Consider the following 20,203-nt stretch of genomic DNA (forward strand, 5'->3'; position numbering starts at 1 on the left):
AAATAATTAAATAAAATGCAGTTCCCCTTTTGATCTTAAGGCCTTAAGTGCCTTATTAAGGCTTGCGCATTGATCTGTAAGAGATAGAAGACTTTCTAAGGTGTATCCTCTTGGACACTAGTTGCCACTTGGTTCTACGAGCCCCTGAATCCCTTGAACTAGGATTCCTTAAGCTTTAATAGCTTGTACGACTCCCTGAGTTGTTAAATTCATTATTTCAATAGAACTAAGTGACTCTCTGAGTCTGAAAGTCTTCCTCTGACTTTAGGAGCGAGGTAGCTCCGCTACACGGTATAAGTATAGGGAGACTCAAAATCATACTTCTCGAAATCGCGCCATGCAGGCGGACTCGTAGCCCCGTCTGGGCCGGTGGAGTTGTACTACTTTAGTTCAAGTCCACTTCGCACTGCTTCGGTGCCTCACGTCACTTACGTGCACTAGTACGTGCAGAGGAAGACTCTCTTTAAGATACTTGCTTTTAAGCAGAGGGTTAAGAGTAAACTGTACTTTATATTATTAAGTTCTTCTGTTTCAATCTTTTTAATACTAACTTAATTAGATACTAATACAAAACATGTAATAAATTTTATGTGACTCTCGCTTTGTGCGCGTCCAGTGCTGACTGGACCGCGGAGCAAAAAGATTTAATGGCTCATATCTACCAATGGATAAATTCTCCGAATTCACTATGTAAAGTAATATTTTTCAAATTTTCTTTTTCTTTTAAGTAATGTATTTTTTAACAACCTTTAAGTGTTAATTTATGTAACGATACACCCTGTTACATCACCCCTCCCTTGAACGACAATCATCTGACTGTCATTGAATAGAGCGTCACTATAAGACCACTTAATTGAAAACGATGTTGATTGGTCAGTAGCCCATACGGTCAGCGAATAGTGCGGAACCTTCGGCTGCAGTACATGCAGCCGCGGGCGACGCATTATTGTCCCTTGCGGTAGACATTCTGTTTGCCGTAGTATCATCTTCTCCCGCAACATCAATGTTGCGGATGCATGTGGTGAGTCATCACGTGAGTACGACCCCTCTTTATCGGTCGACTATGAATGCTAGTCGGACGAGATACCCGACTCGGGGAGAGCGGAACAGTCGCCTGTACGTCGTCAGGCGGCTGACTATGAGCCTTCGAATCAGAGGGCTCAATCGTGTAGACGTGCTAATAGCATTCGCTATAGCATTCGTTATAGCATGTTTGGTTCCGACGATGAGGATGACCCCCCATCGCCAGCACTGTCTCCCGTGCCGTCACCCGCACTGGATTTTGTGCGTGGTGATGACGCGTAAGCCATCGTGATAAAAGTTCTTGTAGTACCCCTGCTGCAGTGGGTACCAGCCAGGGGAGTGCAGACAATAAAATGTCTCGTCTTGCTCCTGAGAAGGAGCCGTGGCTTTTGCCCGAACGGCTGCTCAGTAGCTTATCTGGAGAGACACCTCCTCACAAAAAATATCCCTTATTAATTGTGACAAAGGATCACGGCCTTGATCCAAGCGCGAAGAACTTTCGCGCTGAAGAATTTTTTTATCTCGATGCTTTTCTTAAGCATCGATGGCATAGTGGCAACAACAAGCGAGGTAAAAGCTCGTTGATGCAAGCCTGGAGCGCGTTTATTTGCAATGTCAAAGACATTGGACGCGAAGCCTGGCTTCAAAGACTTAAAGCGACTCGCGTCAAGTTTAAAAAAACGAGCTCCGACCGGTGCAAGATTTATAGTGCATCGGTTGTCTCGTGAGGCAGGACTTCTATGCCTCACGTGGGTGACCTCTGTCCGTGTTGTGTCGACGACACGAAACGAGTGAAAGGGGATGTTTATTCCCTTTCTTCGCCCTGGGGAGGGCTCGCATCTATTGAGATGCGCGATGCGATTGACATTTTGCAATCGATTTACAGGCGCCAGGGGCGCGTGTTTTCCGATAGACGTTCTTATCTGTCGGATGGGTCTCGTCATACTGACGGATGAGGCCCTCAACCTCAACAGCCAGCTGGGAACGAGGCTTCCAGCTGTCATGCAAAGGTGGGTAATCGCGCCAGCGAACCAGATAATTCGTTCACTGCCCCTTTTCATCACGGTGGTTTACCATACATTCCACAAGAAAACGTTGACCACCGTGGGAATCCACCAATGTCAACGTTTTCTTGTGGAATGTATGGTTAGATCCGACCTATGTGTCGGACCTGGAGTCAAAGATCGACAAACTCGACCACTTCCTCCATGTATTGGAGGAGGGTCTTGATAACGAACGCAGTAAGCATCACTCGTTGAAACAGACAGTGCAGACTCACCGTATCGAACGGTTAAAAGACCGTTCGAAGAATGCGTACTCAATGCTGGAGAACAAACCGAAGTATCACGTTCATCGTGACGAGCTGTCGTCAGCATCGCGATATCGAGGAACTTCGGATTTGGCATGAGAGTCTGGTTCGTGATCACAAGAAACGTTTGAGAATTCTTGAAAGGGGTGGTCAGATTCGTCCGCGGAAGAAACTGTGTACGGATGGTACGGGCGGAGCCGAGCACCGTACCACGTAGGAATCGTTCGCATCATTCGTGGCAGATCTATTGTGTACGCATTGCCTCTGCGATGCAGTACACGGAATGGCCCAATGAACGTGAGTAGTAGTTTGCTGCTACCCACATTAGTGACTACATGCTTAGGTAAGTTTACCGTAGACAGTAGTACTAAATCATTAATTTTAAGTGAAAGAACGTTTGCTCTTCCATGTTCGGTTACTGCCGGTCCACTGCGTTAGCAATGGAATCCTGTACGAAACGAACTACGAATTCTCGAGCCAGCAAAAATCCCTCTGCTGACTCATTTGTTTTGTCTTTTTCAGTGCGCTTTGTGCGCACTGCCATGAGATCTTTATCATCTTCGATGTCGATTGCTTCGACATCGACATCATTCGCGTCGTTGTTAACTTCGACGCGTGATGAGCATGATCCATAAATGGTTTTGCTTGTGCGAGTCCACCCCCCCTTATACTAGAAGATCCCCCTAATTGGGTTGGTATGCGTGGATGGCGCAAGCCATTCACGAAGATCGGTTAATGCGTTGTAGACGCATGCACCGAATCGTTGAGGGTCTCTAACGGAGACCAATGCACGGCTAAACCGTGGAGTCTGAATACGTGTCGATAAAGACACGGGCACAGCCCGGTGCCATGACTGACTCTGGCACTGCAGCAAGATGTACCATTCTGCTGAATCTGTCTACAAAAACAAGGATTGCATTGTTTTTGTGATCGTTTTCGGGAAATCCGAAGACCAAGTCCATAGATACGGACTGCCAACATTCTGCCGGAAGTGGTAGAGGTTGGAGAGGTGCACAGAATGAAGGGCTAGGTTTCACCCGTTGACATACCTCGCAAGCACGAATGTACTTGCGCACGAACGGATACTGTCGGGGCCAGTAAAAGTCGCGACTTACTGTGTAATAAGTTTTCTCACGTCGACGATGCCCACTTGTCGGTGCATCGTGACACTCATCCATGATGCGCAAGCGCAAATCATTGCGAGTTGGGACGACGACACATGGAGTGTCGCCGGCAACGGCTATGCAGTACAGTAAGCCGTTGCGTGTTGTGTATCGATCGGATGACGATCGATATAAAGCCGGTAAATCTTTATAAGTTTTAGTGGATGGATTTCATCAGATGATCCATTAATCGCAGGATGTATTTACCTTCTGTGTAGCTTTCTTTATGTCATCAAATCAGGTTAATGACGGAACACTTGTAATGAGTGTTGCAACAATGGGATTATTTTCACAGTTCTAGTGCGCAGCTTGCTCGAAATTGGGTCGGCGTGAGAACGCATCAGCAACGAAATTAAATCGTCCTGATTTATATTCCACGGAGAAATTATACTCAGCGAAGAAGGATAGCCACCTCGCATTCTTTGCGAGAGGTGTGGGCTGTTTACGGCCGTGCGTAATGACGCATGTTCCGTATATCCGATGAACGGTCTATCTCCAAGGAGATAGACGCTAAATTTAGCCAGTGCATATTCCATGGCAAGGAGCCCCCTTGTCATGCACTGGGTAATTGCGTTCAGCCAGTTACAACTGACGCGATTGGTAACAGACGGTGCGCTCCGCGCCGTCTGTATCGTATTAAATTAACGCACAGCAGATTGCGAAATCGCTGGCGTCACAGACCACATGGAATGGTCTGTCTTGGTGTGACATCGCCAAGATGAGTGATTGCATCAAGCTTTGCTTGATACTATTTAAAGGAACGCTGACAATCAGCGTTCCATTACATTTATCGTCTTTTACAAGAGACGAGAGAGATGAAGTCGGCATAATTGCGTGAGTACTTGTGCAAGTACGCCGCTAATCCAAGGAACTTTCTAAGTACCTTGACATCGACTGGAACTGGCCAGTCGATAATTGCCTTGATATTTTCGGGAATAGGGCGCAGGCCGTGATTACCTAAAATGCACCCAAGAAGTGGTAGTTCGCATGTAGCGAATATACACATCTTGAGAATTGCATACAACTTATGCTTTCGCATAAGTGTAAGAGCCTCACGAACGTGAGTTTGTTGAACTTACACGTCCGTCTTTCCGCCCATAGACCGGCTATAGACGAATATATCGTCGAAATAGCTCGGTGCGAATTCTCGCACCGGTATCAACAGATTCGTTACGCATCTGTTTAATGTTGCATGGGCGTTACGAAGCCTCTGTGGCATTACTAGCTATTCCCAGAGCATCCCACTGGGAGTGCTCACTGCTGCGTACGGGATGTCCCGTTCACGCATAAGGATCTGATAAAATCCATCCATCACATCCATAGATGAAAAGATGGTACTCTTAGACATACCATCTATTATTACGCCTTTTCTAGGTATCGGCGTCTGAGCCGGTACCGTTGCAGCATTCAGCTTATTAAATGCGTGCACAATCCACCACCCTCCTGTGGCGTTTCGCACACAGAAGGTCGGAGAGCTGTGCGGCAAGATTGACTCCCTTACATGGCCCGCTTTTAATCGATCGACAAAGAATTTATCGATCGCAAGTACTTGTTCACGAGGCAGTGGCGACTGCCCGGTTTGAGCTCGATCTCATGTCGAGTGCCTTCATCCTTAGGCAACTTGCATGGAACTGCTTCAAGGAATACATCCCTGAATTCAATCAAATCCTTGTATATAGTATTTGTCTTAGTGACTCCCAGGATTGAGTAGTATCTCTCTCAATCCGAGTCTTCACACCGAGGACACTTTCTTCACCGATGAGCTGCTGAGAGCCCGTTCGTTCTCTGCAAATATTACCGCTAACCGGATATCGGTTACGTATTTGTCATCTGTGACGAGTACGCAGATCTGCTTGATTCTACCACTATTCAGATCTCTCAAGAACGTTTAAGTTTTAGAGTTGGTAATTGAGCTTTCTCCGAAGTTAACTTTGGAGGCGCATACAAATCAAGAGTACAAGCGCCTACTCTTGATCCGTCATTAAACAAGACATTTAGTGTCTCGGTTTCTTTCTAGGATATATTCACAGGCTGCCGAGGGATTAATCCCTCGGGAAGCTGAAGTGTAGTCACTTTAGCATTAAATATTTCAGGAGATTTCTCCTCAAGTACGTGGGGACTTATTCCCTCAACGTCTTCCGACTGTGATTGCGCTGTCACAGTCGGGTCATCTACGGTCGACTCTCTACTCGACCTAGGATCATCGTGTTGTCCCTTTTGGGCAACCGGTATCTTCCTTGAATGTCGCCCGCTAGACGTACATTCATGTCTCAATCCACTCGACTTAGTCGAGTGGTAACCTTCGACGCTGCCTGTGCTTCACACAGCCGCCGGCAGCTGACTCCACAGTGTGATTAGTAATCACACTGTGATCTTGTGCAGTCGTACTAACGACCGTACCACAAGTGAGGCCATCGCTCTCACTCATAGTACATCCACACGCTTGTGGACGCTCCAAGACGTTCATCAGATGGCTGTCTGATGAACAAGTGGTAGGCATCTTTACGGATCGATGCTGTCAGCTGATTCTTGGCTCATATTTTCTGAGCCAAGGTAAACCTAGGCTGACATCAAATTTGTCATCCAAATCCAGTACGATGAAATCATCATTGTACTGTAAATCTTTAACGTGTAGTGAAATTTCACTACGCGCTTCATCACTGTTATCGATGCGCCTGTCGCTAGACGCACCGTCATTCTCGTTGGAGGGATGTCGCGCTCAACATATTTGAGCCTACGACCCTCTAGTAACTGGCGACGAATAAAGTTATTCGACGCTCCGCAGTCCACTAGGGCTCTGATTGACAAATCATTTGTCACTTTTAACTTCAAGGTGATGAGGAATACCTCATCACCAGATGCAGAGACACATAGTGGTTGTGTGTCTGGAGCAACTTTAGTCAAGAGATCTGCAAATTTTCTTGAGGTTGCTTGATCAGTAGGGCGTTGCGCCCCTACTGACCCCGACCGTTTTTTGGCGGTCCGCCTCGCTGTTGCGATTTCACAACAACGTCAGACCCACGACCGTTGCCCTTTTTGGCATTCGTCCATAATTACGTTCAGTACCTCTCGGTACTGGGCGTGGTGCACTTCACTCATGAGCGTAGTGTCCTAACTTTTAAAAGCGATTGCATTTCTGCAATCACCTGTTGTTCGAATAGCGAGGTTTCTCGCTTTCGACAAAGAGAGGTCCATAGGTTCTGGACCTCCCAGTTCCTGTCGTCTTGGAGGACAGTACGATGACGAACTAGCTTGAGCCTGTCTCAAGCTAAAGTCCTCCTGTCCCGCAACGGATATTGCTTCTTCAAGCGTATCTATTCCAAGCGATACAGGTGGGTCTTTGAGCCGGGCTTTAAAAGCTTCTAGCGAACCAAATACATGGGTTGCGAAACTTAAGGTCTAGTGCCCAAGTTTTGGCACAACCTACCAAATTTGATTGAGTAAAAGCGACTTGCATTTTCTCCTCGACGATATGACGAGCCTTGATGGCATCGTCTCACTCGACGAGCCATCTTAAAAGGGAGTCTTCTTCGACTCTCCTATAATTAGAGATGTCGATCTAAAAGGTTTCGGGACGACGCGTGTGCGTCATCTTAGGTACAGGGGCCTGTACCTGTTGTAACAGCAACAGTTCTGCCTGTTGAGAGCCTTGCTGGTTAAGCAAGGTTACATATTCTTTCGCCTCGTCAAGTTCATGTTGTATGAATTTGGCGATGGCTGAATGGAGGGCATCTCTGTTCAAACCGGACAGCATGGCCAGGATGGCATCAATCTCTACGGTCGAACGCATACATTCGACCGCACTCCTTTCTATGTCACTTAGAAAGAAGTAGCTATTACGCGAAACGTGATGCGTATTTCCATTATCATCTAACATGTCCATGTTATATGATAGAATTGTGGTCCTTGGACGGACTACTACGTGCTACCAGGTGTAACGGAACACTGTCAACTTGTACTGCTTCAGTACAAGTCCACTTCGCACTGCTTCAGTGCGAGTGGGTGCCTCACGTACAGTACGTGCAGAGGAAGACTTTACGAAACACCTGCTTTAAAGAGGGTTAAAGAAAACTGTACTTGATATAATTAAGTTCTTCTGTTTCTATCTACTTAATATTTACATATTATGTACTAATACAAAACATTAATTAAATTTATCTGTCTCTCGCTCTGCGCGCGTCCAGCTGACTGGACCGCAGAGCAAGTAGATTTAATGGCCTATATCTACCAATAGACAAGTTTTCCTAATATTACTATGTAAAGTAATATTTTCCAAATAGTATCAACCTTTTAAATAGTATTTTAAGTAACAACCTATTAGTGTCAATTTCATGTAACGATGCACCCCGTTACAGCTTGCACCGTCTCGTCATCTGCCCTGCCGCCCGCTCTGGCCGTCCAGGACACGAGTGCGTATGTTTTTTCACCCGGCAGGACTGGCAGTTTTCTGCCCGATAGGGTAGCGGAGTACAGAAACCAAGGACTTCAGAGCGGCGCCTCCCCGGGAGCAAACATGCAACCCTCGGGTTTCGAGACGTGTATAAGGACTTTGCCGCCCAGGTGGTCGCCCTTCCAGACGTGGAAGCGGCGCAAGCGAATGCAGATGATCTTGCTGGGTCTGGCAGGGCTAGCGGGATGCTGCCCGACCGGGCCCAGCAAGGACACCTACAGGAGCATGTTATTGTGTGGTGATGGTGTGGATGAGGACGGTACAAGCAATGACAAGATGACGTGAATGGCGCGAGAGAAGAAGATGTTGAAAGGGTGGGTCTATTGTTATAATTAGAAACGGTGTATTAAGCGGAATACGGTCAGTGCTGGTATGCAGATGGCTGCCCAGCGTTGACCTCAGGAATGATCTTGTTTCACCCCTTGTTTCACCCCTTGTTTCACGCCTGACAAAATGCATAGCAATTTTCTTTTTATATTCGTGTCAATATTTTTAAGCGAATAAAAAAATTAGGGATCCGCTAATTACCCCCCACTTTTCGCTACCCCCCCCCAAAGCAGAACCCCTAAGCTTAAGTCGCGAGCTATGCTTGGCTGCATTTTGATCAACGAATTTTGACTGGCTGTTGGTATATATATGACAAATAGCAAAGGCTTGCATATGAAAGCTGAAAATGGCAGAAGCTGGCAAATTTAACGTATGGAAGCTAAATTTTAACGACGATCACAACAGAGGAAACATTTTTTGAAGCAGTTATAGAAAACACCGATTTGGAGCGGTAATACAATACTATGGACTTGGATGAAAAATAAAATCAGTAGCAGGAGGAAAATGTAACGGGGCACCTTTCACTAGTACTGGTAAGCACTACTTAACCTTACACTGATTACAGTGTAAGTCAAACTTCACGTACAGAAAAGTACAGAGGTCTTTAGCTACAATAGGTAACTCAATGGATTTAGAATTAAGAAAAAGTAAAACTGTATTAGTATAATTAGTTTCTGCGTAACGATCTTCTATCTACTACGGAACTTATTATATTCAATCTAACTAAGCATGGCGCCTCCTTGCGCACCGCACAACCGTGTTTTGAAATGATTGGCGGGGTTGATTTAGACTTAAAATCAACCAATCAATAGAGGTAATGTCTTATTGCATCAATAATACCAAATTTCGTATTATTGGAACTATATAAGTCAAAAATTAATAAAGATAATAAATTTGCACTTCTTTATTTATTTCCTCAAAGGAAATATTTTATTATTTCTCTTGTAGGAAATAATACTTATGTAACGGAACACCCCGTTACATCACTCCCCCCCCCTTAGCCAGAAGTCACCATAGCGATTGATGTAGGGTGACAGGAAAGATTATTAAGTCGTTTCCTGTAATAAGAATTATAATTGATGATTAAATACCGATTTACTGCAATATGATTTCAATAAAAATAACGAATTTATTTGCATTATTGACTTTAATCAAAATACCGATTTAATTTGCATTATTATTTTGACCAGAATCAAGATGGCGACAAACAAGTCTGTGCGCGTAGGCCGCGAGGCCGCTCAGCTGGCAGCTGCACGGATCAGTGTAGCTGTCAGTAAGGAAAATGTTTCAGTAGATGCTAATGCGTCTACTGCGGGGGATATGTCACCTCCAACTCCCATTAGAAATGACTGGGGTTTGTCATCTGCTGATGACATTGCAGATGACGGGGACAAGACACCTGGTACACCAATTGAGGGTGACTGGTCCAAGTCACCTGCATCGTCCGACTCAGTGACGACTGAAAATGCCGCCGGATCACCCGGGGCCGAGTCCGTTAAGCCTTTGGATTCTAACGTGACGATCATAGAGGTGATGACGAGGTTGTTCGACTCGTCGAACCTCTTTGGTGGGGAGTCATCTTCAGATGACTCCGTGGGCGATGATCACTCTGGTGACGTTAGTATGCGTCACCAGGAACTAAGTCGCCGCGAAAGGAAAAGTGCTGCTGGTGGTGCTAGTTTGCATCATTAGAAAAGGAGTGATTCTAGGGGTCGCTCCCAGGGCCGAGTTAACGTTAACATGAGCCAACAGGAGAGGGACCGCAATACGTTGCGGTTCGCTCCTTAAAAGAGGCTATGGTTGCCCTCGAAGGATAACCTCATTCGTTGGTCTGGTATGACCAACTATCGATATCATATTATGTTATTGGACTCATCCAGGCTTCACAAGCCTGGTGAGGATGAAACGGAATTCTTTATCGATGCCTTTTACCGGCATCAGTGGTACACTTGCAAACGGGCAAAGGGTGTCAAACCTTCGTTTCAGGCTTGGACAGCCTTTGTACAGAATGTACAAAACATAGGCCGTGAGGCCTGGCTTGACAAGATAAATGCTTTCCGTGAACGCTTTGAGAAACGAACCGTAGTCGGTGCACGCTATAAGTTGCACCTTTGTCTAGAGAGGCAGGGATTCCTTGCCTCTCGTGGGGGGACTCATGCCCATGCTGTTTTAAGAATGACAGTCATGTCCCTAAGGAAGCATATGCCCTCGAATATCCTCATTGGAGGACGCTCATCTCTTGCGAGATGCGTCAAGGGATTGAGAACCTCCAATCCTTTTACGAGCGGGGGAATCCAATGGACCTTCTGTCGAGGAGGATTAGTCTCGTCGTACTGCAAGACGAGACCTGGAACGTCGAACATCAGTTGGGAACGAGGTGCCCAACTATCATGCGAGGGTAGACACTCTTGCCAACGAACGAGATAACTCGTTCGAACCCCCTTTTCTCACGATGGTTCGAGAAGCTTTCAGCAAGAAAGCGCTTCTAACCACTCGAATTCGTCAATGGATGTGGAGGGAGAGGAAAAGTCAGGTTCGCTCGCTTGACAAACCCGAATCAACATCGTGATTAGATCACACCCTTTATTATTTTAGGAAAGATATTGATCACGAGCGATCCCGTCCCCGCGAGTTAGCGGTGACGGTCGATACTATTTCTCGTGACCAGTTGAAAACTTGTGCGCAGATTGCGACTGAACAACTGGCGATCGAAAGGACACATCAGTCTCTTCAAAACGAGCTGGTTGACAGCTCATGAGAATCTCTTCCTTGGAAGAAAAGTGCATCGTCTGGTTCAAGAGAATCAGACCCTGTTCCGAGCCAATATTTTTTTGGCTTGGAATCATCAGGCTTTGGCTGATTCTTTTGACCGTTCCGGTGTAATTCGGAATCGGAAGAAGCATCGTACTGATGGTACGGGCGGAGACGGCCCAACATAAAACGTAGGATGCGTACGCATTCTACAACGCAGCTCGATCGTGTACCCATTGCCTTGACGATGTAGTACTTGAAACGGGCCGATATATCTGGCAGTAATTTATTACTGCCTCCATTCGTCACTCCATTCGTCACTACATTCGTCACTACATGTTTCGGTAAGTTAGCCGTCGACAGTAGTACTGGGTCATTAATTTAAAAATAAAGGAATGTTTGCTCTTCCACTTTTGTCAGAGTTCCGTTTCTGTCGGTCCTCCGCATCAGCGACGGAATCCTAAACGAGACTGACCCCTTCTTCTTTAGCCAACAGGAAATCACCTGCTGACTCGATTTATTTTGTTTTCAGTGCGACCGGCTCGCACTTCGCAGATATTAATCTCTTCATTATTGAAAGTAATATCGTTCTCATTAATAGTATTGTTTTCGATGGTGACGCTTTCAGCATCGTTGTCTGAGTCAGTAATAGCATTATTGTTATTACTGAGTTTGTCCACTTATATATTTTAATAAATACACATTGGTTTCCTTCGCATTGACCTTAGGGCTAATGCGTGATGAGCAATAACTAGAAGGTTCTCTGCTCGAGCGAGTCCCTCCCCCTTAAATAAGAGTTACTCTTAAACAAAGTAGGTGTATGTTAGTGGCGTAAGCCATTCACGAAAAATGGTGTATGCTTTGTAGAAGCACGCCCTGAACTGTTGATGGCAAATTCTACCATCGGCAAGAACTCGCTCCAACTCTTAAAAGAGTGGACGGACCCGCGAGGAATCTCTTCGAGAATACGATTTGCACGCTCCGTCTGACAGCTGTTTCAGGATGATCAGAAGTTGACATTTTTAACTGTGTTTCAAGTTATTTGAACAGTGTTTGCCAGATTTGCGCCGAAAATCTAGGGTCTCAATCCGAGACCAGTTCACGGGGTAACCCATGGAGTCAAAGCATCGTGTCAACAAAGGCAGGAGCACAGCCTTTGGCTGTAGTCGACTTCGGTACTGCAGCAAGATATAGCATTTTGCTGAAACGATTAACAAAAACAAGAATACCATTGTTTTTATGTTCGTCATCGGGAAATTCGAAGACGAGACAGACTGCCAACACTGTGTCAAAACAGGCAGAGGTTGTAAAGGAGCACGGGATGAAGCACTGGGCTTTACCAGTTATCAAACTTCGCAAGCACGTATGTACTTGCAGACAAATTCATACTGGCGTGGCCAGCAGAAGTCGCGACTTATCGTGAGATGTGTCTTCTCACGTCCATGATGACCACTTATTGGTGCATCGTCGTACTTATACATGATGCGTAATCGCAAATTATGATGGGTAGGGATGAAGACACGAGGTGTGTCGCCAGCAATGGCTATAAAACGCAATAAACCATTGCGTGTTAAATATCGATCTGTTGAAATTCGATACAATTTTGACAATCCTTTTAAGAATGGCTTAGATGGATTACTGAGGCAAACCATTAACCTTTAAGAGCCTTATCTTCTTGATAAGCTCTTCTAACGTCATCAAGTAATGTTGACGACGGAACACTTATTGTTGCAAGAGTGGCCTTATACTAGCTGCTGATTGCGCAGCTGGCATAAAATCGGGCCGGCGCGAAAGGGCTCCAGGACGCCGTTAAGTCGTCCTGGTTTGAACTCCACGGAGAAGTTATAGTCCGCGAAGAAAGACAACCATCTCGCCATTCCTTGCGAGAGGTGTGGACTGTTTACGGCCGTGCGCAGAGACGCACGGTCCGTGTATACAATGAACGATTTATCTCCCAAGAGATAGACCCTAAACGTAGCCAGTGCATATTTCATGGCAAGAGTTCCTTGTCTTGGTAGCAATCGCCAGGATTGGCGATTGCATCAAGCATTCTTGATACCCTCGAAGGAACGCTGCCAATTAGCGTTCCATGACCACTTTACATTTTTCCTCAACAAAGAAGGAAAATGTACCGTCATTTTAGCAGAATGGCGTGAGTACTTGTGCAGGTACGCCGCTAAGCCAATGAACCTTCTAAGTCCCTTTACATCGATTGGCACAGGCCTATCGGTGATCGCCTTGATCTTTTCTGGATCCGGGCGTACACCATGTTTACCCACGATACACCCAAGAAGTGGTATTTCGCTTGCAGCGAATATACACTTCCTTAGATTTGCATACAACTTGTGCTTACGCGCTTACACATAAGTGTAAGAACTTTTCGGACGTAGGTACGAAGTACTTCAACGTCCGACTTTCCGTTTATAGCTCTGCTATGAACGAAGACGTCATCAAAATAGCTCGGTGCAAAATCCCGCATCGATCTCAACAGATTGGTTACACATCTGTTAAATGTCGCATGGGCATTACTAAGCCCCTGTGGCATGAGTAGCCACTCCCATAGCATACCGCTTGGGGTGCTTACTACTGTGAACGGAATATCTTGCTCACACATAAGGATCTGATAGAATCCATCCATCAGATCCATTGACGAAAAGATAGTACCATTTGACATACCATCAATGCTTACGTCTTTTCGTGATATCGGCGTTTGAGCCGGTACCTTTGCAGCGTTCAATTTATTGAATGCATGAACAATCCGCCATCCTCCTGTTGCTTTACGCACACAGAACGTCGGAGAGCTATGTGGGGAGGTTGACTCCCTCACATGGCCCGCTTTTAGTCGATCGATAAAGAATTTATCGCAAGTACTTGTTCGCGAGGCAGTGGCCTGGACTCGTTAAAAATGCGATAGAATTAAAAATGATGGTTCTGACCAATCAACATCGTTTTTAATTAAGTGGTTTTATAGTAACCACTCTATTCAATGACAACCAGAGTGACTGTCGCTTAAGAGAGGGTGATGTAATGGGGTGTATCGTTACATTAAATTGACACTTAAAGTTTGTTAATTAATATATTATCTAAAAGGTTGGGAATATTTGAAGAATATTACTTTACATAGTAATATTCGGAAAGCTTATATATTGGTCAATATAGGCCATTAAGTCTATTCCAGTCAGCACTGGACGCGCGCAAAGAGAGAGACAGATAAACTTTATACATGTTTTGTATTAGTACATAATAAGTAAATATTATATAGATAGAAACTGAAGAACTTAATTATATTAGATACAGTTTGCTTTTAACCCTCCTTAAAGCAAGTGTTTAAAGAGTGTTCCTCTGCACGTACTAGTGTACGTGGAGTGACGTGAGACACCACTCGCACTAAAGCAGTGCGAAGTGGACTTGTATTGAAGCAATGCGAAGTGGACTTGTACTGAAGCAAGCGAAGTGGACCTGTACTGAAGCAGTGCGAAGTGGACTTGTACTGAAGCACTACAAGTCGGCAGTGTCCACTTACACACTGAGACGCTTTATCCGAATTTTTGACGAATATCGTCAGCGCAAACGAAATGCATAAATTACGCAAATAATTTCGCAACGAGTTCACGTAAAATTGGGATCTAAAGGTAATAATTACGAAATACTACCTTTTTAAAATGTCTTTGAATACGTGACACTACCAAGAGAATTATGAATGACCGGAAGTTCAATATCCTGTAATATTTAAATAGTAATAAATAATTATAAATATAGCCGGTTTTATACTTTCGTGTAAAATTTCCTGTTACACAGAAAGATTTCTAGCGACAGATTGTGTGAAGTAGAAAATTCTGCCTCATAAATCAATATTTTGGAAAGTTCCGGCGGCCCCGTTATTTTCTATGAGGCTAGCTCTCCATAGCAACACCCTGATTACCAAGTCTTTGCTGCTGCGCTGCTCCCTATTCCGCTTAACTAATCGCACCATGAGCACAAATGAACGCGCAAAAGCCGATGCTGCGACCGCACACAAACCTACCAACGCTGTCGGTGGGACTATTTTCGACAAGATCATCAACAGGCAAATCCCCGCCGAGATCGTATACGATGATGAACAATGCCTGGCCTTCCACGACGTCAATCCCCAGGCACCTGTACATATTTTGGTCATTCCAAAATGGCGCGATAGCCTGTCGCAACTCGCTTATGCGGAGGAACGCCACAAACCCATACTTGGTCATCTGCTGTATACAGCCAAGCTTGTCGCCGAGCAACAGAATTTGGATAAGGGATTTCGCGTTGTCATCAATGATGGACTAGACGGTTGTCAATCTGTATTTCACCTGCATCTGCACCTCCTTGGGGGACGCAAGCTCGGATGGCCTCCAGGATAATAGCTTGGGTACGTGAAACATAAGATGCGTACCATTTTGACAAACTTCGCATTGTTTGTGCACATTTTGTAGATCGACTGGTCGCTTGCCGCGAGCCAAAGTTGATTAAAGACATTGACGTCACTGGATACGACGCTGTCAGAGCAATTGGAACCGCTTCCTGTTTTACTTGCGGAGGACTTAAGATGCGGCCTTTTCAACGACCTAGATGACTATATTAGCTACATATGACCAAAGAGCTCTACATGGACCCAAATTGCCCAAACCCCACCGTTAAAAAAGGACGAGGTACAAAGCTTTACATTTTGTCTATCGCATCCTTTTATCGCATCTCGTAGAAGCCGCTGAGCTCAACGTGAAATTTGATCAAGTATATCTACATGAAAGCACAACGTTTGTCAGCGAGACGCTATTCCCTAATTCTTGAACATCATATCTCGGAGCTCTAACAATTTTCTTCAAGCATGCAACTTCCATAGCACGCCAAATTGTCAATATACTAACTACAATTTTTGTTGAAATATGTATTGTAATTTTGGTAAATTAGTAGCTTTAAACAATTGGCAGCACGAAGTCTAATAAAATGAATTCTTTAAACTTTATATCTAAGCTTCAGCTACGAGTTCGTAAGCGCAATTTACAATTGTCCCAGTCTCATATAAATAGAAGACTGCTCCGGACCGATCTCCCAGAGATGCAACGACAACTTGTCCTTTTAATCCCGTAGACCCTGTATTACTTCCTCGTCGCCTTCGGCACGACGAAGCATTTAGCTTGACTCGCTTGCCTTACACTAATCGACACGAGAAGCGTTCAGCTTAAACAAGCTTTATTTTCATGACAGAGGTAGTACCGGTATCGATATATCTTTCCGGTCCCCGAGCGATCTTGCAACCCGTGGGTCACACTGCCTGATTTCTTCCAAGTTTAGCCAATCACAACCATAATTGCGAGCAAGCAACGCCAATGGTGTTATCGGTAAAGACAATGATGGCGATGGCGTTGTGCCTGTCAACATTTGCCGCATCGGAGTTGGGACAAAGCTTAGCGCTGCGCGCATCCACCCGCCGTAAGCTAGCTGGAATTCACCATACGACTCAGTATGCGCCTAAAGGGGCGTATCAACCAAAAGATACGCCCGTTCAGGAGGACATAAGCGAATCGTCTGATTCCTGTGATTCGCGTGACTCGTTCGATTTAAAAAGCACAGACTCAGCAGATGTGAAGCTGAAAGGCTCGGAGAGTCTTGATATTTCAAGCTCGCAGGACTTGGACCTCGATCTCGACGGATCCGCCGATGTCGATGTGAATCTGGCGGAGAATGAGGTCCTAGATTACGTCGGAGAAGGTAAACAGATCCTTGATTTGACATCCTCAAATAATTTGGATTTTGTCGCCGACGCCAGCTTAGACGTGAGCGATGTAGTGGACACGGACGTCGATTTTACGGATGGCATCGTTGCTGTAGATCTACATGACGACGAGGATTACAGCGAGGAGCTTGAATTAAAGAACAATGAGGAATTGGACGAAACAATTGACGTGCCCGAGGGCGTGAAGTCCATTCACTTGCGCATGCATAACGGCAATGTGGACTTGGACATTGTGAAAGACGTCACAAAGCATGCGAAGAGCGACACAAAACTTGAGCAGGGAAAAATGGTGCTGTTCAAAACGGACCAGAAAAAAGAAAAGAACGCAATCATCCCCCCGATAAAGGTGGAGAATGTATCTTTCGCTGCAGAAGCGAAAAATTGGATCTCGATGAAAGGCAGTACGCCGGTGCTCCTTGGAGGTCTAATCGGCGCCGCTGTAGGCATTGTCGGTGTCGCCGTTGCCGCTATCGCCAAGCGCCGCAATCGTGAGTCCGATTCGGCAGGCGACATAAACGCTGACGCTGATGTCGATTTGGACGACATTAGTGTAGAGTCCGAAAGCGACTCTGACGATGATGGAGACGTCGAAACTGACTTAACGGCGTGCATGGATGAGAATGCCGAAGAAGAAAAAAAAACACACGTCGTCGAAGGCTCGGTTTAAGTAGGGACCTGCAAATGGTGCCTGCCATTTGACAGAGACTGAGTAACGAATCACAACGATCCGGTTGTAAAAACATCGTCAAGTATTTATTTCTGTTCTTTAAAAGGTTACTTTTTTTGTTTTAGTGTCAAAATGACTGCTAAGGATTAAAAAGCGACTTCTAAAACGAACATGCGTTTCCAATCAAGAGCTGTTTCGATGTATCTTGGCCTGTGAAACGAACTATGTGATTACATGTAAGTTAAATCAGCGACGCTGGCACCACCTCTGATCCACAAATTACCATTACAATTTAATTTACATATCTTTTAAGAAAGTCTGAATACCAGGAATTTCAAAGGATTTATTATCCCAGACATCGAGAAAAATATCCAACCCATAAGTTGCTACTCATTTATTCAAATTACTACCATAGTCAGTGCCTGTTTTTGCAACACCGTGCTTCTTTCGTTTACCTCGCTTGCGACGCTTACGATTTTCCTTTTGAGTGGCAGAAAGAATTTTGCGTTTCTTGCTCAATTGAGGATTTTCACATTGTAATGTGCTCGAGTTCGGTTGTGAAAGAGCCTCGGCAACAACAGTTTCTCGCGACGCATTCTTGACCTTACTTTCCGCTGTATCGCCATATTTTCTACTAGAGCGCTCAAAATACGCCACAAAAAATCCGTTTGTTGAGTCTTCCATCCCATTTGCACGTAAGAGTGCCTTAGCCTCCTCGGCCGTTAGGCCGTCAACCTGAATTCCACGACGTGGCCACGAAGTAAGGGCGGGTCTCAAAACAAATGGACGCGTCGCAGTAACATTTTCCTCTGATCTCAAAGCTGCAGCAACAACCTCCTCATTTTCTTTTTGAAAAATTGAACAAGTCGAGTATACGACACGTTCTACCTGTGAGAAAGAAAAAGCCTTGCGCAAAGCTTTCAGCTGGAAATCTGCAAGCAATTGAAGCCGTTTAGATGAGTCATTCTCGTACTCAGCAGCAAGGTCAGGCTTAAGCACGGTATCGTGCAAGCTAGCAACGTTAAACAAGTGGTCTGGACGGTTTGTCATACCTGACCCAGAGCAAGACGGGTCCAGCAATATGCTGCGAACGTTGCGAAACATTTCATCATCCACATGCACCTCTAGAAAGCTTCTGAGCTCGACTTGCACCCGATTTGAGGCTCCTGCCAGCTTCATGCGGCGCTTCAGCAACTCAAGTCGCTTAGCCGACCGGTCAAAAGCAAATACTCGTCGCTTTGGGATCGTGTCATCTCCCCCATTACTGTCCAGTTGCTGCAATAGCATCGCCAAATGACTTGTCTTATTACCAGGCGCAGCGCACGCGTCAATCACGTCGCCTTGATTACCCTCAGCATCTGCATGCTCTGCATGCAGCACAAATGCCGGAAAGCAGCTAGCTTTATCCTGCAGAATAAGCTTTCCACTCGTGACCATCTCGTGCTCGTGCAACTCCGTGCCCGTCGGCAACACTAGCAGGTCGCGCACGTCCTGGTCCAGTTTGGCATCGTATTCAAGCTTGAAGGATTCAACCTCCTCCGGTAAGGCCAGGAGAGTATTAACACGTACGTAGCGAGGCAGTGCTAGGTGCTTTTGGCGGTTTCCAGGAGGCAGCAAAGCCTCATTACACACCACCTTACGCTTAATTTTCAGTCTCGCTAGTGCTGCGCGCAAGCTCGTCTGGTGTTGCACAAGAGCCTTCTTTACGTATCCGCCTCCTTGTATTTTCTGCCGACCGAACAGCAAGTCATACAGTGTCACGAACACGAGCGCAGGCGGCTCGTTGGAAGTTTTAGCAGACTTAAGTGATTTGCGACAATCGGGCACGGCTGAAAGCAGCTGGCACAGCAACGGTTTGTATCGCAACGTTTCACAAACTAGCGCGAACGAGCTACGCTTATGCAGCGTCGAATCTGAGTACGCTAGGCTTTTTAGCCCACCCTGATGGCGTTCCAGCTTTTTAAGCAGGGATGCCGCCTCCTGATACAGCTCGCTCATTACGATTGGCTCCAAGCAATAAATTTGGGATCCGCTCCCCAATGCAGAACCCCCAAGTTATTAATGATTACCCCTAGGCTATATTAACGAGCTTTGATTGGCTGGAGCGAATACCCTTAGATTTGAATACATTACAAACAACACCTGTACAAATGAAACTTTACAACGGCTATGAGGAGGGCTCAATCTATCACAAAAGAGTGATGTAACGGGGTGTATCGTTAAATGAAATTAACACTTAAAGGTTGTTAATTAATATATTATCTAAAAGGTAGATGATATGTAACGGGGTGTATCGTTACATGAAATTAACACTAAAAGGTTGTTAATTAATATTATCAAAAAGATAGATAATATTTGGAGGAAATTACTTTATAGTAATTTCCTGAATTCTTATCCATAAATAGGTATAGACCATTATGTCTATTTATTCCGCAGACTAATCAGCTGTAGAAGTAATCAAAGAGAGTTACAGATAAGATAGATAAGAATTCATTTACATGTTTAGTATTAGTTTATAGTTAAGACAACATTTACAAAGATAGATTAACAAGACACTTAACTATATTAATACAGTTTTCATTTTACACTCTTAAGCTAACTTGCCTTAAGAGAAGTCTTCCTCTATACGTACAGTGTACGTCACCTAACGAGAGGCACCACTCACATCTGAAGCAGTGTGAAGTGGACTTGTACTGAAACAGTACAAGTCGCAGTGCCCCGTTACACCTGGTAGCACTTTGTAGTCCGTCCAAGGACCACA

At 45.2% G+C, this 20,203-nt stretch overlaps 3 protein-coding genes across 3 annotated transcripts; 1 reads left to right on the top strand and 2 right to left on the bottom strand.

The window, feature by feature from the left end:
* Positions 1-14,910: 14,910 nt before the first annotated feature.
* Positions 14,911-19,397, top strand: CCR75_003420 (uncharacterized protein; the record flags this gene model as incomplete). The annotated part of the gene is made up of 2 exons (XM_067961515.1): positions 14,911-15,342; positions 15,475-19,397. 2 exons carry the CDS (start codon positions 14,911-14,913, stop codon positions 15,505-15,507), a joined length of 465 nt encoding a protein of 154 aa, XP_067821832.1. The 3' UTR covers positions 15,508-19,397.
* On the bottom strand, positions 14,980-15,467 carry CCR75_003421 (uncharacterized protein; the record flags this gene model as incomplete). The annotated part of the gene is made up of 2 exons (XM_067961516.1): positions 14,980-15,324; positions 15,435-15,467. The coding sequence occupies 2 exons, from the start codon at positions 15,465-15,467 to the stop codon at positions 14,980-14,982; spliced, it is 378 nt and encodes a 125-aa protein (XP_067821833.1).
* On the bottom strand, positions 17,833-19,440 carry CCR75_003422 (uncharacterized protein; the record flags this gene model as incomplete). Its single annotated transcript, XM_067961517.1, has 1 exon — positions 17,833-19,440. One exon carries the CDS (start codon positions 19,438-19,440, stop codon positions 17,833-17,835), a length of 1,608 nt encoding a protein of 535 aa, XP_067821834.1.
* Positions 19,441-20,203: the final 763 nt, after the last annotated feature.

This window comes from Bremia lactucae (assembly GCF_004359215.1).
Source record: "Bremia lactucae strain SF5 chromosome Unknown BlacSF5_NotPlaced_19_SHOA01000004.1_2068294bp, whole genome shotgun sequence".
Classification (NCBI taxonomy): Eukaryota; Oomycota; class Peronosporomycetes; order Peronosporales; family Peronosporaceae; genus Bremia; species Bremia lactucae.